The sequence below is a fragment of the Puma concolor genome, chromosome D1 (assembly GCF_028749965.1).
Source record: "Puma concolor isolate L17-30 chromosome D1, mPumCon1.1.hap2, whole genome shotgun sequence".
In the NCBI taxonomy this organism is placed as follows: Eukaryota; Metazoa; Chordata; class Mammalia; order Carnivora; family Felidae; genus Puma; species Puma concolor.
Window position 1 is genome coordinate 99,116,579 of NC_141676.1, and position 22,473 is coordinate 99,139,051.

General features: G+C 43.8%; 2 protein-coding genes across 7 annotated transcripts in view; both read right to left on the reverse strand.

Moving 5' to 3' along the window:
* ARHGEF12 (Rho guanine nucleotide exchange factor 12) overlaps positions 1-10,010 on the reverse strand; it is a 149,780-nt gene extending 139,770 nt beyond the window's left edge. For all 4 annotated transcript variants that reach the window (XM_086678852.1, XM_086678850.1, XM_086678851.1 and 1 more), the window contains exon 1: positions 9,886-10,010. In XM_086678852.1, coding sequence (XP_086534978.1) covers positions 9,886-9,917 — 32 coding nt within the window. In that variant the 5' untranslated portion in view covers positions 9,918-10,010. The remainder of the gene's footprint in view (positions 1-9,885) is intronic.
* Positions 10,011-13,991: 3,981 nt separating this feature from the next.
* Positions 13,992-21,567, reverse strand: TLCD5 (TLC domain containing 5). 3 transcript variants are annotated; one of them, XM_025929025.2, is made up of 3 exons: positions 21,315-21,567; positions 18,434-18,633; positions 13,992-16,766 (listed from the first exon to the last, which is right to left on the reverse strand). In XM_025929025.2, the coding sequence occupies exons 1-3, from the start codon at positions 21,326-21,328 to the stop codon at positions 16,228-16,230; spliced, it is 753 nt and encodes a 250-aa protein (XP_025784810.1). In that variant the 5' UTR covers positions 21,329-21,567; the 3' UTR covers positions 13,992-16,227. The 3 variants fall into 3 exon arrangements, with proteins under 3 accessions (XP_025784810.1, XP_086534981.1, XP_086534980.1); XM_086678855.1 differs by having other exon boundaries at positions 18,434-18,608; positions 21,315-21,528; XM_086678854.1 differs by lacking the exon at positions 21,315-21,567 and adding an exon at positions 20,963-21,182.
* Positions 21,568-22,473: the final 906 nt, after the last annotated feature.

A 22,473-nucleotide genomic window follows, 5' to 3' on the forward strand; every position in this document is an offset into this window, starting at 1 on the left:
ATTCACTAGTCTGTAAACATCCTCTTTGATCACCTCACTGTCACCTGCCAATCTACAAACTAAAGGATTATATCTGCTTGATTGCTTCCCACTGTTGATTACATAATACCCCTTTCCCCAAAGAATTTCCTTGTGAAGCTGATGATCACAGATGCATAATGTAGAAATGACAAGTTATTGTATTACGCTGTATGCTAATAATATCTATAAAGTCTTGAGTCAAAATGGAGGCTTGAAGTCCCTCAGACAACTAACCTGAGCAGAGGAAAGTGGCTTTAATTATTTCTAAGCTAAAGTTAGACTCTCTTCCTTACTTTTAGATCACCTTAGGGATCTCCTTACAGATTGATCGAGCCTTTCTCTGCCCAGCAAATAGCAAAGGTGAATAGAAGATTTTTAGAAATGATTCTGATGTTCTTCCTCCAGAGTAAATAACATCACTGACTGGGAACTCCCAGAACACTTAGAGCCATTAAGGGCTGGGATTCCTTTCAACTGGCACCATGCCAACAGAGGCTCAGTGAGAAATGAAACCTCCTGCAAATCAAATCTGTTGCCATGTTATTTTTTCCAGGGGTTAATTACCTGCTTCTGCTATACACACACTCTCTCTCTCTTTCTCTTTCCCTCTCCCTCTAAAGTGGAGAAAAGGAGGTGCTGGGAAAACAGATGACATTCTGCTGCTAAGCCTCCTCCAGAAATACTCAAAATGAAGTCAAAATAGGTTTCTGGCTGTCAAAATCCAGATATGCTCCATGAACATCCTCTCCTACTTGACACCTGTCAGTCCCTGGTACCATTACCTCAAACTACTAGACAGTAAAACTTTACTGAAGGAAGTCACACTTTCAGACTTTATCTTCAGAGCTAGTGAAATATTTACGGGTGAAATATTGAGAAACTGCTTCAAAATAATCTGATGGAGAAGCAGGGCAAGCAAACAGATGAACCAAGGCTGTCCATACACTGGTAATTATTGCAGCTAATGACGGGTACATGGAGGTTCATCATACTATTCTCTGTACTTCTGTGTATCTTTGAAATATTCCATTAAAAAAATAAAATTTTTACAGATTCAAAACAACCCATCTAATAAGCATTTATGGAGTACTTCCTGTGGTAGACTATGTTATTGTTCCTAATTTTTCCCTCTCCGCTCTCCTTCCTTGAGAGATTTACACACCCTCACCCATCAGTATGCGATTTGCAATGCCACCTGTAGGAGGAGTACACCTCCCTGGCACACTGCAATGAGCCTGACTGTATGACTCGCTTTGGCCAATGACACGTGAACGATTTATGTACACCAGACTGAGTAGGAGCTTTAAGAGCCACTGCATGTTTGCATGTTTCCTGCTCTCTCCCTCTGCCATGCAAATGACATATCCCAGACAGGCACTACTCCTTCAGCCAGGGCTCCAAAATGTTACAGCCAATCCACAGCTAACAAGGTGTAACGCAAGCAAGAAATAAACCAGTGTTGTAAGCCACTGAAATTGGAAGCGGTTGTTATGGTAATACAACCTAGCAGAAACAGATATACCTACTACCGGCTAAATATAAAGAATATTAAAATGATAGGCTGCTATATTTGTAAGGATGTTTTGGTAGATACACAAAGTTTAGCTGAGGAGAGTATGAGAAGTGGTAGGTGTGTAGGGATAGAGATAAGATCAGAGGGAGACTTTATTATTACTGTTATATATCACTGGAATTTTCTGGTGTGTGTGTTTTTTTTTTAACCTGAACAACACTATCTGACTGGTTGACTAATTTGGACTATTTTCTTCTTATGGTTCTTTATATCAAAAAAGAATAAAAACACAGTAAAGCAAATAATAATCACTTAAAAATGAATAAGAACTATTCTCCTACCTTTGAGGAACTCAAAACTTAGTTGGCAATGTAGCTTTAAAGAAAGCCTCTTCCCAGAAAGTATTCATTGTTAATTTTTTAAAGCAACAAAGGGTAAATGCAAGCCAAAAATAAATAAATAAATAAATAAATAAATAAATAAATAAATAAATAAATAAATGTATAACATCTGCAATTCGATCAGTTTTTTTAAGGTTCGAGCAAAGCCAGTACAGGGTTTTGTATACGAGTGGTACAGCCATTGATTTCAAAGGAAATTCTCTTATTTCTGTAGGCCAGTTAAACTAGTGAAGAAGCATGCTTGAACCATTAAGTTTTGTGAACAAGCCTTAACCAGTACTATAGATAAGGTATCCACTCCATTAAGTTAACCCATGTACAGTAAAATTACGGTTAGAAGAAGAAAAGAAAAAAAGGAAGAACTCCTAACCCTGCCTATCACAGCGATTAAACAACACCTGAATGGCTACAGAAGTCAAGGTCCACAGACTTAACACTTTACTGCATAAGAATGTTTTCTCCTTAAATTTGAGCAATATCTGAACAAAGCAGTAACTTGCAAATATGATTGATTACAAGCATGTCTGCACTATTCATCTTAAGATCTCAAAGCATCTCACAGACATTAATTTAACCTTCCTATCCCCTGAAAGGTAGATGTTACATAACATTATAACCATCCATCCTGCTGTTACAAAATATTTCAATACCCCTTCAGCAGTACTCGCTCTGAGAAGGCCTTGCCCCAAAAGCCAATAAAACAGGAAATAAGCTGACAGTGCATGTGCCACCAACAATCTCTGAAAAGATCAGACCTTCACCCACAAGAACCACTTCCTCTGAGTAAACCACAGAGACAGTACAAGGCAAACCACATCATACCAGCTTGTGTCCGGAGCGCAGGCAGATAACCCATCTAAAATCAATGGAAGGATATATTTAAGCCCCTTCGTGAGATTTCTTACACGGATTTAAGTGTACAAATCTTCCTCAACTTACGATGGAGTTCTGTCCCGATAAACCCATCGTAAGTGGGAACTATCGGTAAGTCAAAAACGCATTGAACGCATAACCTTCGGGACATGACAGCCTAGCCTAGCCTACCTGAGACGTGCGCAGAACACGTACATGAGCCTACAGCTGGGCAAAATCATGTAACACAAAACCTTTTTCATAATAAAGCGTTGAGCATCCCACGTAATTTATCGAATACAATACTGAAAATGAAAAGCAGAATGATTCTCGGGGTACCGAATGGTTTAAGTATACTGGTTGTTTAGCCTTGTGACCATATGGCTGACTGGGAACAGCGGACGTGCTGCCTCTGCCCAGCATCGAGAGAGTACCATGCCACACAGCCCTAGCACAGAACAATACCAACATTCCAATTCCAAAGTACAGTGTCTACTGAAGGCACATTGCTTCTGCACTGTCTTAAAGTCTTAAAAAACTATGGGAAGTTGGGAACCATCTGTACTTTGGGGACTTGTGATTCTTCTAGATAAGATACAGCCACCTTCTGCATTACATGACCAATTTTACATATAACTTCTTCAGATGCCGATGAAATCTCCGGTTTACGACAATATAATCTACATTTTCTGAATTCAAAGAAGACCCACAAAATCCTCTTTGACCTTGTCAGTATGTAAACCTAAAATCAGTATTTAAATGTAATATTTGACCAAAAGTACAGTCTCAGAGCAATATCATTAAATGACAACAATGAGCTTTGTAACATTAAAGAAAAAGCCGTGTACAAGTGGCAATTAACTGTAAGCATTAACTAAACCGGGTTTTCTTAGATTTCTCTGTGAATTTCTTCGTGAGTTGTTACTCACAGTCCCAAGACAGGAAATCTAATTTTTCATTGGCCATTAGATTTGCTTGTCTTTCAACACTGGGAAGCCACCCAGGCCTATCATGTGACTATGATCTCAAAAACCAGGATTCAGCATTTGAATTAGTAAAAGATCCTGTTTTGGTATGAATCTAAACTGTCAGCTGCATTGGTACATGCTAATTCAATAAGGCAAACTTAGTGTAAATTTCTTCTTTTACTGAAAGTCAATAATGTATGCTTATGCAATTTAGGCAAAGCCTCTAACCTTCAGCACCATCAAGTGTTACCTCCACAGAATCAAAAAGCTAAAAATGATTCTAAAGCACTAGCTTCATAAGCTTGTCTGGGAGGTAGAAGCTGCCTTACAAAACCTTTCAAACTTGGCTATCTTGGTACTCTACATACTCTAAGTTGCAAAAGTAAAATGCCCTCACTTTGGCATGTTTCCAAAATTCTAAAGTTCGAGGAAACAAAATCATGAGCAAAAGGCAAAAGAACAAAGACATCTATTTAAATAATTTTAAACTAAGTTACCATCAGTGAAAAAGGTCTACTAATAAAATATTCAAGAGCTCTACAATCTTATGTATTTTGTAATAATTTAACGCGTACTTTTCCCTTCTTTTATGGTCTCTTATCATTAGTAACAGTTCTTATAAATACAGTGACAAAAAGAGACAGTATTATTTCAATATTAACAATAGTGCATCTCACTGGAAGAATAACGCTAAGCATTGCAGGTCTATTTCTTTTTCACTAATATGTGGAAACAAAAAAAAAATGCAAAAAGTGACATACAATTTAATGTGAGACTGAAAAACTACTGCAGGGGGAAAAAAAAAGAAACAACTTCCAGATATATCTCACCCACTGCAACAGATATTTTACTTTAGAGCTATAATCACATCTCTTCATTTACTTACAAGTTCAGAAATGTTTTATATTCACTTCTGATTGATTTTCAAGCAAAGATTCCTCCTAATGTTTATTATTTTTGTTTGCTACCCATTTGTCACATAACTGATAACACTTGTCACATTAGGGGCACTCATATTTTAAAGAATCACTTTGTAAAGAAGCCTTTTATAACATACATAATTGCTTGATTTAGTAATTATGCTGTTTGTATAAATTTGTTTTATTTGATTGTGATATCTCCCATATCCATTGTAAAAACTATCTAAAATAAAAGTGAGAATCTCTATAGCCCTAATTTTGGGCTATGCCTGGAAAAAACTGAAGACCCTGTGAATTACATTAAACTGAAGTTGGAAATTGCTGCTCTAGAATATGGGTAAAGATAAAATACAGACATCTAAGGAACAAAATCACTTTGCACTAGGAGAGCGACTGAGGAAAAGTTAATAAAACATTAAGAGGGGCAGGATAATTGTTAGACAACAAATTAGAAATACAAACTGGCTAAGCAAAGAATAGGGTGGGGGTAGGGAAGAGGTGCTGATTGGCTGTCTAAGCCAGTTAGAGTCATATAAACACAAAATGGGAGGACAGCAAGTACATACAAGTAACAGGACAAATCAAAAGTCTGAGCTAAAGATCAGGAAAAACTTCCTGACTACAAGATCTATCAGACTGTTGTTCAGTCTCGTGAGGAAATGACGAGAGCTTTATCCTCTAGAGATACTTCAGGCAAGAATGTATAAAGGATAGAAAGCATTCTATAAGAAAAATCTAACTTGGTCAGATTGGAAGATTACTAAAGGAAAGTAAGAAAAAAAATAATACACATAGAAACACCATAATTTAAAGTAAAAAGTGGGGGGAGGCCTTGAGAGCCAGAAAAATCTAAGTTAAAATGGTGGCTCTGTCCTTTCCAGTTTTATAATCTTGACTTAAATTCTATGAGTTGCCTGAAGTGTAAGTGATGATCTGACGGGGGGGGGGGGGGGGGGGGGGGGGGGGGGTTAGAAACATTGTAAATGTTAAAGAATTACACCACAGTAAGATATTGTTACATACACAAGAGTGTTTTACTCAAAAGAAAACAAAACGTTACTCATTTTATACTTTCAGTGCAAATGCCACATTTTGAAGACTCTTAATTATTAAAAGGAAAAAGAGAACATCATCAAATGAACATTTAAAACATCATCAAAACCAAGTTTTAACAAACAAGACTGAAAGAAGTTAAGCTCCAGCTCCCTGTTCCTGAAAATGTGACATGGTCAATTTCTAGGAGATAAGCAATTATATGATAAGAAACATTTCTAGTAACTTTGTCAGACAACCATGATGTAAGAGTCTCTCCAATTACCTCTGGAAAACCATTAAAATATCCTGCTCTCTGTGACCCATATCAGTTTGCTTCAAATTTCATTTCCTAAACTGAAAATTCAAACTTAATTTAAAAAATCCTATGTTAACTCAATGCTATCTACATTTTAACAAGAAATCATCAATGGGTTAAGCAGCATCGCCAGGTTAACATATTTTTGCAGTGATTCAACTAAAGATTCTCTTGTCACCTCACTAAATAAATGAGAACATCTTATAAATGTGCCATTAATCAGGAAGACTATAGCTCTGCACTTTTTTAAAAACTTCACACTGTACACGCTGACTCATGTAAAAGTGTGCAAGTGAATGTACTAATGCACGCCTATATGAATCAAGATTTTATACTGTGCCCGAAGAAAACAACATTAAACTGAATACAAAGCTAGCACTATGATCCTGGTCCCCAATATCAATTTTGTATTTATCAAATGACTGACTTCACAAGTAAACATTACAAACAATCTAACCTTGCATATGACTCGGGCAACCTTGAAAATAGCACTCATACAGGAGTGTTTTGTTTTCTTTTTTTAATCAAAAGCATTATGTGGCAATGAGGGCAGAAAAAGCATCATGAATGAAAATGTTAATTACTGGGTACATGCGTATAAAGTCACAGGTTTGCATACTCACTAAAAGTTTGCTGAAGTTAAACAAGCTCAAACTTGAACCCAGTACTAAGGAAATGCCAATATATCAAAAACCTTTGTTTTATCAATCAAAGTAACAAAATCCACAAGTCCTAGACCAGACAAAGGTCTATTTATTTCAAGTAAGACCCTTATAACAAAATCCTACCTGTATCGTCCCTGAAAATTCACTGTTCTAGAATCTGGCCTGAAATCATTTAGTGAGTCCACTGAAAGAGCATTCCCTCGCCTCTATCTCTCAGAAGAAATTCCAAGTGCCGTAAGACCCCTAAACGCTCCAGGACAGAAGACAGGCATCTAAGAGGACTGCCAACAATTAGGATACGTTTTGGGACTGAACACGGCAATCAACGCAAAGTGAAGAGCAGTAATCAGATAGTTCTGCCACTTTTCAAGTGCTGATTCTCAAAGTGGAAAGAAAACTATACATCTCACAGAAGTTACAAAGCAAGACACTAGATGGTATTCATAAGCTTCTTAGATTAAAAAAAAAAAAAACCAAAAAAAACCTATTCATATACCCTACATGAAAACAGTAGCTACCATGAACATAGTTTGGATTTTAAATTGACGACTGTACCTTTCAAAAAGTGGAGCATGAGGGGTCTGGAGAGTAGATGAAGAGGAAGAGAAGGGAGTAAATGAATGTGTTAATTTAACTGCAAAATAATAACAGGATATAACAGAGTTCTGAGTATCCACAGTGACCAATCAGAGCCTAAACATAGCTGAATTCCATCCCAGCCCCAGCACGTCCCTAACACAAGAATAAAACCCTTCTTATCTTGTTCAGCCATGTGTCGCCTGCCACAAACTGCAAAACAGAACAACGCCCAAAACCAGCTCGTCTGATTTCAACTGAGGACAGACAGACTCTGTAGTCAGAAGCACCACAATGAAAGAACTCTAACTCACACAGCTGGCCTGGTGGGTCTGCACACTCTACAAAACAAAGCCATACCACATACGGTACTTCAAACTTGAAAGGATCTTTAAAAAGCTACATTGGCACTGTTAATTTGCCAAGAGCTCTAGAAAATGCAAAATATACCTACAGTATACTGGAAGTGGACAGTGAGAAGAGAGGATGAAGGAGGTAAAGCTGAGAAGCTAAGAACTATTCTATACTCATAACTTTGTTAAGGTACCCTAGAAAAAAAGTAACACTAACCCAGCACTTCCATATTTCACTCCAACATATATTCAGATCAGAGACAGCTACTCTTCTAATGCACAAATAGATGCTTGATATTTACGGAAGACGTAAAGAAAATGTAATAGTCACGCAAGAATAATCTTATTAAAAAAAAAAACGAGTAAATTCCTAAGATACAGGTATCCATACTGTCTCAGCAATGCATATTAAATTAAATGGCTATTAAATGGTTTTTCTACTGTTTAAAAAAAATCTATAAAATCAGCCAGCCCCTGAACTAATTCAAGGATACTAATACCCAAACCAATTTGCAGATTCATCTTATAGTTAGAATACTCATCTTTTAATCCTTCGTGCCTAGCACAGTGCCTGGTAAAGGACATTCATTGACTGCATGCTTATTGTATATTTGTATCTCATCTAAGTTATGAGAAAAAAAAACCCCAAATCCCAAGATTTTATTTCCAAGATAATGGAAAAAGGAAAAAAAATCTCTGAGCACAGAGAAGAAGAAAGGTTATCAGGTGGGCACTATCAGGTGATTTTCATGTGAAATGAGCTGGTGACCTTAGGTTCTGTTTCTACAAAATTAAACACGCCTAATGCCACAATAAAAACTACCAACACTACACTATTTCCTAATAAGACTTCTTGTCTAAAGGCTCAACAGAGAGGGCAAGAATTGAATGAACCAGGAAAATAAAAACAATTACCCACACACCCGTTCAAGTCATGTCTCAGTACCAAAACACCCTGAAAGTTAAAGGACTGGGAATGATTCAAGGAAATTAAGATAAGAATTGTTGCTACTCAGGATACGGGTACAATGTGAAAAGCTGAAAACCAAAATTCGTCTTAAAGAAAAATACGCAAAGACTACAGTTTAAATATTTGATGGAATCTTTTAGGTGAACATTCACGTGACACTGGAAAGCATCAACAGGAAGAGGAAGTTCTGTTTCTGGAGTAGCTGTTATGGTATGATAATGGAATTTGGCCCTTTTAAAATCAACAAATGAGTCTTACAATTGGGTGAAACTCTCTTATTAGGAAATTCAACTATTTTTTTGCAAGAGCACTATGGTTGCGCTTTTCATCAAAGTGCTTTCTTTGGCCCCCTAGTTCAGTCATTTGATTTTTGTTTTTGATGATGTAATGGTTTGAACAGTGACTAAAAAAAAAGGTTGACTGAAATTTGGAATCAGCATACAATGTCATCATGAAAGTGAGAAATAAAATATACTAGTGGGATTTATCATTTAAAATAATATTCCAAAGAATAACCCTTAAGGGTAAAGAAGCTCCACTTACCAACCACCAGCAACATAAATAAAACCTATAAAGGACCCACAGAACTCAACAAATCCACCTGCCATGCTTGTACGACCTAATTCGCTTAGGGTTTGTATCCCTTAAATGTAAATACTTCTCAAAGACAAAATACTAAAAATGCAGCAATTAAAATCAAGCCCCATGACTTTCTCTCCCCCTTTTTTAGCTCCAACAAGAGCCTGTGATTTACCAGTAATTTCAACATTCTGTAAAATTATTAGATAATCAACGCTACGCAGGTCAACATTCAAAGATCAAGTTCAAAAACCACCATGCAGCAGTCTCAGAATGAAGTTTACACATAGCAATTCCTAAAAATCTAACAGGGTCTGGAGAACTACAGGGCAGGAGTAAAACTGATGATGCACCAATACCCCAGCCGACTTCGGGCACTGACCTTCACCCAAAATGACCTTCCTCTGGTTCCAAGATAAGTACAGAATCCCAATGCACAGTACAGACACAAAACCACAATCATGGTTTTACCTACCCCTTCGCCGAGAATCTGGAGAAAAGTTTCTCCCCAGAAAAAAAAATAAAAAAGCTACATTTCCAAATCCAATCAACCGGCTAACTTGGCAGCAACCCCAGACTAATTGCAGAGCTCCTAAACAACCCTCTCTCCTATGCCTGTCAACTTCACTGGTCAAAGGCAATCGGCTATCACGGACTCTCTGCTAGGTCAGGCCGAACCCAGGGAAGCTAAAGCGCAAGGGGAGCTTCATACCAACCTGTCGGTGATAGTGGACTGTGTGCCGCTCATTGGGGCCCTTGGCGAGAGGTCCTTCTTTTATCCAACTTGCATTTTACAGTAACACCTCCACCCCACCCCCAGTGCTCTGGGATCAGGCCCGACTCCGTAAGGGACACAAAAGTCCAACTCAAAACTCCATTCAGTCATCTAGAACGTCCGACTGGAAGGGGTCAAGGAAAGGGGATGTAGGTCGGAGCAAAACAGGGTATCTCCCAAAACAACCCGAGAAAGTCTGCCAGAAGGCGAGTTCTAGAGCTAGAGAGCAATCCTCGGGAAGGCACAAGGAGAAAACTCCGTCACGGGGGGGAAGTCGGCGAGCCGCAGGGAAGGGGCCCGGGAGTCCCTCCGGGGCTGGGGCGGGATCAGCTCGGGGCTGGGTGTCGGCTCCTCCTCCGGAGTCTCGGGGGCTCGCGAGTCCCCGCCGCCGCGGGGCCAGCCGCTGTGGTCTCCGCTCTCTATCTGGGGCTGCCGGCCGCTCGTGGCCGCAGCCTAGGCAGCGTCTCGGGCCGTCCCGCGCCAGGCTCGCGCGGCCCCATGTCCCCGGGCCGGGGGACCCCTCTCGTCTTCCTCGCCGCCCCCACCAAGCTCCGGGCGCTGGGACGACCGCGGGCGCCGGGGGAAGGGGTCCCGCAGCCAGAGGTGACAGGAACTTGGTCTCTCAGCGCCGCGGGCTGCTCCCCATCCCTGGGAGGCCCGGACTCTTCCGCAGTCGGCACGGGCGGCGGCGGCTCCTCCCCGACGCGCCGGTAGGCGGCGGTTCCCGCGAGGGGCGGGAGGTTCCCGTCCGGCCCGGCCTCGAAGCACCGGCCCCGGAGGCCGGCGGCGCGGCGAGAGCGACCACTCGGAGCGCAGGACCGGCTCGCCGGGTCCTGGGGCCCTCGCGGGAGCGCGCGCGGCGGGCGGAGGAGGCCGCCGGCGGTGGGGGCCGCGCGACGATCGCAGGCGCGCGCACGGGTTCCGGTTCCGGTTCTGTCTTCCCGGCCCCGGCCGCGTCCAGCGCGAGCTCGCGCTTCCCCTCCCCCGTCGACTTTTTTGGCCTCCTCCCCTCTGACTTCGGGAAGCCGCCTCACCCGGGATCCCTCCGCGGCGCGCGGGGCCGCCCCGCCGCCCTCGCCGCCCGGCCTCGCTCGTCTCCCCCGCGCCCGCCCGCGCGCCAGGGCCGCGCGGACGCCTCCGCCGGAGTCCTGTTTGGGGGAGCGGAAAAGTAGTTCTGCGGGGCGGAGGGAGGTGGGAACCGGCCGTCTCCGGGAGTCCCACCCACCGACCCAGCGTCGCCCTCAAGGCCCCGGGAACGCCGGAGAGCTGTACTTTGGAGTCTAGCTTGTACTAACTCGGCTTTACCCGGAGACCGCCAAAGAGCACTCCACCAGTGCTGAGGCGTCCGGGATGAGAGGCATCACCCGCCCCCTTGCCCTGGAAACGTTTATTCCTTAATGGAATGTACTTGTTCTTATTTTCTGATAACACGTAACGACTACTTGTAAACTGCTGGCAACGAATGCCGGTCCAGGTGCCAGGACACCATCCCTCTCTTCCGCAGCAAACCCCAGCAAAGAGAGGGTTTGGCCTTGGCCGCTCACCTGGGGCACCTGCTGGCCTCCTCCCAGGACAGGGGCCGCCGCTCACAAATCCTGGCTGCCAGGGCAAAGTTAGAGGACGGTGGAGCGTAGGGCTGGGGGGAACGAGAGTATGGGAATCGGAGCCAGGATTTCTTGGTATAATATTGCTTTTAAGCTGCTTCTGCCTTGGCAAAGTGAAATGTCTGAGTTGCCAAATGGAGAAAGCATGGTGCTTTCCACAGCGACTTCACAAGCTTGCTGTGGAGAGAAATGGGAGCGGAAAATAAAGTGCATTTATCCGGTAGAAAGCATTGCAGTTCTCTCTGAAGAGTTCCCAAATATTTGGGGAGGGGGCTTATTTTTTTTTCCTACCGGGTACATGTCGATATCCATCTAGTTTTATGATTGCATAACCCCGTAGTGTAGCAATTGTAAGTACCACATACAATATGGTTCAGTTCCTCGGGCCACTGCCCTAAGTGGCTGTCCCTTTACCTGTTTTCAGAGTCAATGAGTTCAAACCTGCATTGGTGGGTGAGCGTCTTCAGCCTTTCTGTGGAAGTCAGGTAATAAAGCAAATTTAAGAAAGAGTGGATGTGGAGAGGGGAAACAAGGACCTCTTCATGATGCTGGTTCTAAAAGTCAACCTGCAACAGTTCGTGAAAAGATCATTATCCCTGAATAGATGCATGAGCTAAGGCTGACGTTAGAACGGGGTAAAAAAAGGAAAAGATAAACAGAGGCCAAAGATGACTCTTTATTGCTTGATTTTTTTTTTTTTTTATTTTTTCAGGGCACAGCCAGCTAATTTTGTAATGTTTATTTTGGGAAAGAATAGCACCCGATAAAAGTTCCAAGCCACTTTCCTAATGATCAGACCAGGACACATTGCCACCTGCTGGTGTACCCCAGGGTAATTCTACCCCGAGAACTCTTTTAATTGCGTGTTTTTGGCATATAACTGGAAAGAGCTCTAGCCATCTGTATAAAATGACCAAAATGCAAACCTTATCTCCAAACCTGTATCTTTCTTAAACATAGTAAATATCATTTTGCCATACCCTAATAAACAGGTACGAAATTAATTGGACCCAATGACTCATCAAATCATGCATTTAAAAAATGAGTTCTCCTCTTTCCTTCAAGAATGCCTCACTACTTGAGCTTCAGGAATAAAACAAACTGGAAAGCTTCCTAATTCACCTTCCCTTCCTTGCATACAAAACCTCTTGGCAGGCTGCTTTCAAGATCTTTCCAAACTTAAACAGACCCAAAGTTCTAGCTGTGAGCAAAGAAGGCATTTGCTGTGGGAAAGCTTCAGAAGATGGTAAGCAAAGGATTTAATTAAGCCAGTGGTTATTCATTCCAGAGCTATTTTTTTCAATGATGAAAATCTCTATGTTCACCCACAAAGCTCTAATGGTAAAAACATCCCTGAAAGCCTCTTTAGAACTGTTGGTAGCTCTAGACTGTTCTAAAGGCTCTAACTATAGAATGCCTTCAGAAGAGTCCCACCAATCTAGGTGGAACACACTCCCCATGGTCATTAGTCCCTTACCTAAAAAAATGACACCAGTGACACAATCCACCATGCATGCTCTTTGAGGTTTCCCTGGGGAGGGGGTAGGGGAGGGAGACTGGCTATCCTAAACCACATCCTTACCCATTCTTCTTTCAATGTTTATTGAGCACCTACTATGTGTCTAGCACTGCTCTAGGCATTGGAGGTACAGTTCTGAAGAGAGCCGAGGGTCCTTATCTTCATGGAGCCCACTCAACATCATTTTCAAGGCAACTGCCCAAACAAATGGCAAAAATAAAGAAAGGAAGTTTTTCCTCAGTCTTTAGCAAACTGTTTTCTGTATTCTGTATGTAGATGTTGCCCCGAAAAGTAAACAGCATTAGGAATGGTTGATGGTTAAGAGCAGATAAGTGGTATTTCACAGATAATTATAAATATGGGTCAACATTTCTACACGCCATTTTTTTTTTGTTTTTTTGTTTTTTTTTTTACACTTCTTGGCAAAATCACACCAAAGATACAAAGGCAGACTCTGGGTTGATAAAAATTTGTTTATTTTTATAAAATTCAGTACAAATCTTATTGAAATATAAATCTTTCTTGAGCAGTGTTAGGAATTATTACATAGTAATCCAAATGCAAATGAATAAAACACTTCATTTTGTCCGACCATACCACATGTTAATTAGCCCTTCGTTTACCCGTGATGTCAAAACTCAGCATCTTAACTGCTGAGTCACCTTCATTTCCCATTTTTCTCTCAGGGAGGTTCCTTCAGAGTTACTAGTTAAAGCATCAAGAAAAGCTGAAGTGAGCTATTTTTCTTCTCTTATTATTTAGGTTATTCAAAACGCAAAAGGAACCTACGTACATTCCCAGGAGTACCCCTAAAACACCAAGGTCTGCAATCCCTTCACGTCTGAGGAGTAAAAAGAAAAAAAAATTGGTACCAGATTAAGTCTATTCATTTGTCTGGTATGGAACAGGTGGCACTGTGCCAAAATTCAAGAGCCAGCTTTTTCTTTTTTTAAGCTCCTGCGCCAAGCCACTCTTTTTCACTAGGCTTTTGCTAGAATCAGCATTCCCCGGCATCCAACTTTGACCACAGTTTTGTTGGAAAGAAGCTCACCAGCATTCTGGGGATACTGATCACAGGGAAAAAAAGAGACGGGATGCTACTGTCAGATTGTTTCCATCTGCAGCAAAACTCATTAACCAAATGACAGTCATTTTAAAAGACCACTGTCAACATGCCTTGAAAGTTGCTTTTCCCAGAGTAATGATGACGTCATGCCATTCCAACGCTCCATCATGCCTGGGCACTGACATCCATTTTCAAGACCACTCGTTAGGTTCGTATTACCGGTGACCACAGAATGGGCGGAGACTTCCTACTGACCTAGGCTTAGACTTCGGTAGCCCCACGTGTTTACTCACCAATTAAGCAAATCAATCCCCAGGGGTCTAAATGACATAATCCAATAAATAAATAACAAGCAAATAAATAAATAAATAAATAAACAAACACAAATAAATAAATCGTCCCTTTCCCCATAAAAGTCCTACATTCATTCACAACAGGGTTTAAACTGACATAGAGAACACAAGTGACCTGCCCAAGTGATCTGGCAAGTGAGGAGCAAAATTAGTTAAAAGAACCCAGAAAGTCTTGATTCCTAATCTCTCATGTTAAGCTTACGTTCTTGCTTTTCCTGGGTGGGATGATAGACTATCGCACTAAGAAATTTTTGTTTGTTTCCTTCTAGGACTGGCCTTGCCATCTGATTTTATCCATAGAGAGTGGCACCTTATTCAGAGAAAAGAAAATGTAGGAAGTGGGCTAACAGGGAATGTGTTTGGGAAAAAATAAAATAAAATTCGCCTCATCCCCCTGAGGCCGGTACACTTTACTCTTTGGTTCTGGTTTGCAGGATGTATAGCAGGGCTGAAACCTGAACTGCCATCTCAAGCACAGTGGAATCCACATGCTAAATCCCTATGGAATTCAGTCACAGCCTCTCATGCCTAGGAGATTAATGCACAAAAGCCCTGAGAATTGGCATCATTTTCTCGGTAGGGCAGAACCCGTACAACAGGACTCGGTAAATCTGCCCACACCTCATTCATCTCTCATCCGAAGCCCTAACTCCCTGGTTTTTGTACAGAAAAGAGTTACCAGAGCAGGCCTGAACTCCTGTCCTTGGAAAGGCCTCCGTGCAAGGTTGGCCCTTGGCTGGCATCTGGAAACTTAGATTTCAGGAGGGCTCCCTTCATTAACTGATGAGAATGGCTCACCGTGCCTACACTGTGCAAACAATATGGTTTAGGCTGAACACCTGCTCTCCTTCTGGGAGTCAGGAATTCTGCTACATGCCAGGCGATGGCTGCCTGCATGACCCCCAGTAAAAAACTGGGGCACTGAGCATCTAATGAGCTTCCTCGCTGGACATTTTACACGTATCGCCACAAATTGTTGCTAGAGGAAATCAGTGCATCCTCAGTGATCCCACTGCGAGAGGACTCTGGAAGCTCGGGCCCGGTTTCCCCTGGACTCTGCCCAAACACCTTTTCCCTTCACTGCTCTTCCCTTGAATCCTTTCACTGTAATTGATCACAGCTAGGAGTTGCACTACATTCTGAGTCATGTGAGTCCCCTCAGCAAAGCACCGAACCTGGGGGTGTCTTGGGGCCCCTCGACAGTTGGTTTAGGGTCACTTCTCTCATCCTTTCCCTTTGTTTAAGCACAGCCCCCTCCCTGATCCAAGGCTCAGAATGCCAGACATGCATCTTCCTAGAAGTCCCTCACTTTAGAGTAAATGGGGTGACTTTATTTAAATTGCTACACGGAAAGCAGGAACAAGGGTTTGTTCAAGGAGTCAATTCTCGAAGAAATTCTCAAATTCCTTCCTGAGCGGTCTAACCATCAAGCATCCCAGAGACAAGAGGACCCGGGGACACCACGAACAAAAAGGAAGGCAGCTGTGCCCACCCCCACCTCACAGCTCTGACTCATTCACAACTACCCCTGAGTAGTCTCACTTTCTACACCTGCGCCACGGTAGACGTGAGTGTTTTAATACTGGTATGGGCTCCACTCAAAGACTGACCACACTGCCTGATACGTTTAGCCCTTTCTTGAAACCTAAGTGTGTTATGAGCCTGATTCTAGAACAGCCGTTATCTCCAACCTGGGTCCTGTGGCTGACTAACCCGATCCGGCATCTGGAGGAAGCCTTGGCTAGCGCGTTTTCAGATGTCCGTTACGTTTCAGCTGCCGCTCCTCCCTCCGCCTGCTTCTCCAGGCGTGGTATTTTTTGATGCTTTTCCTCCACGCAAAGCGCCAGATGCTAAACATGAAACACCAAGAGACAGCATACATCGCCACTCCCCCAACCTTCACAAACCCCTTGGGCTTGGGGGAGACCATTTCACAGAAAAGGAGGCGAGCTCCGACGCCAATCCTCACTCCCGTAAACAGAGCCACAAAGAGGAAGTCCACCACATCTCCAGTGAAACTGTGGTAGTGCCCTGTTTCTCGGAGAAACCAGCGCATCTGTAGCAAGGGGTTGGTAATCTCACTTCCAAAGAGGACCGCGTTGACCTCTGTGCCTGATTCTCCGAGCACCAGGGCCATGATGATGCCCAAAATACTCAGGGTGTGGTGGGCCAGCATCAGGGCCCCCTCAGACTGGAAATAGACGCACCAGCCCAAGTCGAAGATGAAGTAGCCCAAGGTGAGACACAGTACGTGCACTTGGAGAGGTGTATTGGGTGAGCCTGCAATAAACCGAGACAGAAGCAAACTGAGTGACCGGGAATCGTATAATAACAGTGACCTTGCACGAGGGTCCTATGTTGTTGTCTCCCACAACAGGGCCACGATGATCAGTTGCGTCACTGAAAGCAAAAACAAAGGCAGGCACATGCATTGTAATGACGACCAAGACTAAAATCTAAAACCTTGGTCTTTATCAAACCACATAATGTGACAGGCCCAGGAAATGCTGGATTTGATGAATCAGCTCTCAATGAGTGATCTGAGCAACAGCCATTATCTCCGTGTCCACTCAGTTATTTTGTTCCTTCAACTAAAATCTTACAGTTTCTTGCTTTCTTCTTCTTTTTATTTTACGTGTTTGTTTAACCAGCTTTAAAGGTCTGTTTCCAGACTGTTTCAGTTATTCTGCCCTGGATGTCGGATTAATTTCTTAGCTTAATGGGTTAGATTGTTGGACACTGGTGGCCCTGACCCTTCTTGAAAGCAGGCCTTGGAAAGAACCCCAGAAGTTAGTGTGTTCCCAGCTTAAGAAAATCAAGTACAAGGACGGGACACGTTGAAATCTATTTGAAACCTGCATACGAGACACAAAGCTTAAGAGCTGCTTTCGTATCAGTTTGACAGTTTTTTGGGGAAAAACTCAGAAGCTCACTATAGAAATTTAAGGCAATTAAAACAAAAAAGGATCTAAGGAATTGAAAAAAAATCACATCCTAGGGGATTTCTGGATTGAACTGTCCCTTGCAAACTCACGTGTTGAAACCCTAACCCCCGATTCCCTCAGAATGTGACTGTACTCGGAGATTGGGCCTTTAAAGAGGTAATTCAGTTAAAATGAGGTTGTTAAGATGGGCTCTAGTCCAATATGGCTGGTGTTCTAAAATAAGGAAATGAGAACACACACACACACACACACACACACACACACACACACACACACACACCCCAACGGAAGACCACGTGAGGACACGGCAAGAAGGAAGCCACCTGCAAGCAAGAGTGAAGCCTTAGAAGAAACCAAACCAGCCAACAATTTGATCTTGGACTTCTAGCCTGCAAAACCGGAAGTAAATAAGTTTCTATTGTCTATGCTCCCCAGTCTGGCATTTTGTTATGGCAGCCCCAGCAAACTAATTCAAGGGGACACAACTTTTTTATTCTAAGGAAGTAATACTCAGACATTTAGCAGCTTAAAAATCAATATAGGTGCCCCAAATAATGAGACATGAGTTAAATAAATGACGATGTATGCATACGACACAATATTATATCACAATTAAGACGGGTAAAAAAAATCTATATAGATGTCCTTCGAAAATACAATCGAGTGAAAATTGCAGGCTATCAAAAAGTATGTGTAATACAGTCCATTTGTGTCTGTTTGGGAGTGGTGGTGGAAGATACTGATATTAGCTTTATGTTTTTGTACATTTCGGTGGCTTACAACGTAACAGGCATTTAAAATTTGTTTCAAAAGCAGAGAGTTATGAAGAGCAGAAATAGGGACACATACAATATCAGAGTTAAAAATGAAGACTCCCGGTACAAATTATAACGGTAATTCCTCTTCAATATTGTACACATTCTGTGAAAATGTCCCATCCTTCCAAGACTACCCCCAAATTATATAATCCGTTAGGGAAAGCCCTCTAATGTCTCCACCTACCTGGGTGGGTAAAAGGCCAGGGGCCATCAACGAAGCCAATATAAGCTGAGAGGCCTATGGAGAGGACTCCATGGGTGAAAGTAACCAACCGGCAGTTCCACTCATAGCTTCGGTGCTTATTCAGGCGGCAGAAAGAAATGTAGAGCGAGAGCCAGCCCCCCAGGCTGCACAGCACCTGCGGACACAGACCTAGTGCCATCCTATGATGAAAAGACCGAAACCAGAAAAACAAGATATACCCTAAGAAAACAGCAGTGGGTCAATGCGAATATAATCTTCATTTCTTCTATAGGAGAGTACAAAAACATTGCCTTCACTGAAACTCTTCCTTATCTACACAGCTGAGAATCTTCTTCTTTTTTAAAAAATATTTATTCATTTTTGAAAGAGAGACACAGGGCGTGAGCAGGGGAGGGGCAGAGAGAGCGGGACACAGAATCCAAAGCAGGCTCCAGGCTCTGAGCTGTCAGCACAGAGCCCGACAGGGGGCTCGAACTCACAGACTCTGAGATCATGACCTGAGCCGAAGTCGGATGCCCAACCAATTGAGCCACCCAAGCATCCAACATTGAAAACATTTTTTTAAAATAAGGATGAGGGGCGCCTGGGTGGCGCAGTCGGTTAAGCGTCCGACTTCAGCCAGGTCACGATCTCGCGGTCCGTGAGTTCGAGCCCCACGTCGGGCTCTGGGCTGATGGCTCAGAGCCTGGAGCCTGTTTCCGATTCTGTGTCTCCCTCTCTCTCTGCCCCTCCCCCGTTCAGGCTCTGTCTCTCTCTGTCCCAAAAATAAATAAACGTTGAAAAAAAAAATTTTTAAAAAATAAAATAAAATAAAATAAGGATGAGTACATGTCAATAATCTGTCAGTGATGACTGACCTTGAACAATGATACATGAGGAACATAGTACACGTCTTCGATAATGTATTCACTCCAATGAGAAGCTCTGGTGAAAAGAACAGGACTACTGCCTGTGGTTTCTGCTAGAGGTCATATGACATGTAGGAGTTTAATGTGGTTTGAAGCTGATATTAAACTCAACTGAAATTGGGACTTAAGTCACAGTTTTACCAGTTAAAATGGAAACTTGAGGTAACCCTAAACACAGAACTAATCAGACTCCAGATATTTTAGAAGAGAAAATAATCCGAGTTCGATTCAGTTCCGAAACCCAATTCAAAGACTAACCAAGAGGGAAGCAGAGGGATGTGGAGGTGCATGTGGGAAGTTTTTGTTGATACAGAAAAATATTTTTGGGGCGCCTGGGTGGCTCAGTCGGTTAAGCGGCCGACTTCGGCTCAGGTCATGATCTCACGGTCTGTGAGTTCGAGCCCTGCGTCGGGCTCTGTGCTGACAGCTCAGAGCCTGGAGCCTGTTTCAGATTCTGTGTCTCCCTCTCTCTGACCCTCCCCCGTTCATGCTCTGTCTCTCTCTGTCTCAAAAATAAATAAACGTTAAAAAAAAGATTAAAAAAAAAAGAAAAAGAAAAATATCTTTAAGGCAATTATTTAATTAAACATACAGTCAGAAAGCTACATTTTGAAATTTTTACTGATGACAAATATATCAGGCCAAGAATGACTGTAACTGAGTCAATCTAAGTCATACAGGACTAAAATCTTCAAGTAACCAAGATGGTATTAATATTCGTTAGCTCCTCTATTGAAATTTCGTACAAAAAAAAAAAAATTTCAGGTATCTGTCTCATCTCTGCAGGAATTTTCTGCATGGCTACACTTATTGCTTAACCCTATTCTGACAAGTGAAATAATATCTGAGGACCAACACACTTCAGTACACAAGCCGCTCCCAGGAATGCTATCCAGAGAGGGCTTTATGAAGGTCAAGTTCTGCGCTGCCTTCAGCTGAAAGCAGCTTTCTATTCAAGAAAACAGTAGGTGTCAATCACAGACCTGAGTTCCAATTCTGTCTGTGCCCCCTAACTAGCCATAAAACACTGAGCAAATCACTGTCACCTCTTGAGCCTCCCTTACAAAAAAAAGGGGGGGGGAGGTGGAGGTAGGAAAAAGAAAGAGAGAGAGAAGAAAAGAGTATTGTAAACTCTAATCCGGCCCAGTTCTGACAAGGAGTTCTGAGATAAATTTTGTAAAGCATCTAGGCCAGTTTTCGGAGCAAGGCCCAGAAATACAAAGTACCCAGAGTGAAAAGAACCGTCCTCGCTTATTTCCTTCTAAATGCCAGGGTCACCGGCCAGTAATGCGGATCAGCTCATTTGGATCTGCTGATTAGTATTTTTAGAGTCCTCTTCCCTGAATCCTAATTCCCTGGCAGAACAGAGGAAACAGTAGTCTATTTACAAACACTTAAAAGAATAGACATTTGTAAATGGCAGATACAAGTCTGTGACCTTGGGAAAGTCAGTCCATCTCTGGATTTCGGTTTTTTACTCTTGGGTAAAGGAACGGAGGGGTATTGAGATGGCCGATCGGGCACAGAATTCCAAGGCCCCTGTCCTCGCTCCTCCCGTTCCCGGGCCAGATTCGGGAGGAGGAGCGCGGGGCGGACCCACCTGGCGGGCGGCCGCGGAGCAGGCGTGGCTGGGGCGAGCAGCAACCCCGGCGCCCCGCAGGCACCGCGACCGGCGCATCTCCCTCGGACGCGCCCGCGGACCGGGCCACGCCCGGCTGCGCGCACCTACGCCGCGCCGCTGTATGGGCATCCCGCCGGTCGCCGAGCCTGGCGAAGCAAAGCCTCCCGCGCCCCGAGGCAGGAGGAGCCCCCCACCCCCACCCCTCGGCCGCCAGGCCAGACCAGACCATCTGCCCGCCTCCTTCCCCACCAGTGGGCCGGGCGGGCCGGGCCCCCAGCGTCCCGAGCCCAGCCCCGCGGCAGGAGCCGGGCGGCTCGCGCCGCGCTGTTACCTGGCCGAGCGCATCGGGAAGCCTCGGGCGCCTCGGCCCCAGAGCTCGGAGCGCGGATCGTCGGAGCAGGAAGCGGCGGAAAGAGGGAGAGAGGACGAGGATCTGGCGGCGGCGGAAGAGGAGCCGGGGGTCTGGGGGCACCTTGTGGCTGGGAGGACGGAGCGCAGAACCCGAGCTGGACGGGGAACGTCCGTGAAGGGAGCCGAAGGGTACTCCTCCTTAGCTCGGGGCCCAGGATGGGGGGGATGGATAGCGGAGGGTTACCTGGTGGTCACGTGAGACCTACAGGTTGTTGCCCTTGTTTGTGTTTTGTTGTTTGTTTCAATAATTACCCATCCCGCCTCTCCCCCCCCCCCCCATGTGGGGACAGCCCATCCAATAACCAGTGGCTGAGCACCTACTGAGGGCTCGCACCCCTACTAGGCACGATGGGAGATGTAAGACGTAGTCGCAGCCCTCCCGCTGGAGTCTCAGTTGTGAAACAAGCACGCAATTAATTAGCCAGGAAAGTGCTCAGGCCCGGGAATTAGAAGTTATTCCTTTTCGTTACAGCCCTATCACCCTACTTGGCAGTAGAGTATAAGGCTTAAAACTTAACGTGGTTTGGGGCACCTGGGTGGTTCAGTTGGTTGGGCCTCCCACTTGGGCTCGGGTCATGATCTTGCAGTTCGTGAGTTCGAGCCCCACATTGGACTGGCTGCGGTCAGTGCAGAGCCTGCTTTGGATCCTCTACCCCCCTCTCTCCTCCCCGCTTGTGCATGCGTCTCTCTCCAAAAAATAAACGTTTAAACAATTTTAAACAAACAAACCCAGCCTGGCTACCGACTCTGTGTCGTTGGGCAAATTAACTTTTCTGTGCCTCCATTTTCTCAAGCATAGAACGGGGATAGTAATTGCTATCTTATAAAGCCATTGTAAGACTCTTACACACTTCACCTGTGAAAAGTGCTTAGCACAATGACAGGCACAAGGAAGCCACTATGTACATGTTAACGGTTGTTGTGACACTTTGGGTAAATCCTTTTCTCCGCTCTGAGATCTATTTTAATACCAAGGGAAGTGAAATTGGAAGAGATGACCAAACTAGCATGGGGGCACAAATGCGGTAAAGAGGGCATCTGGTTTGCTTTATCAGGACGGGCGACAATGGGATGCTGAG

What these genes read in the sequence shown, in the direction of transcription:
- TLCD5 (XM_025929025.2), bottom strand. An exon ending in CTGGCCTTTTACCCACCCAG is followed by an intron (nt 16,767 to 18,433) that starts GTAGGTGGAGAC and finishes GGTTTATTGCAG; the next exon opens with GCTCACCCAATACACCTCTC.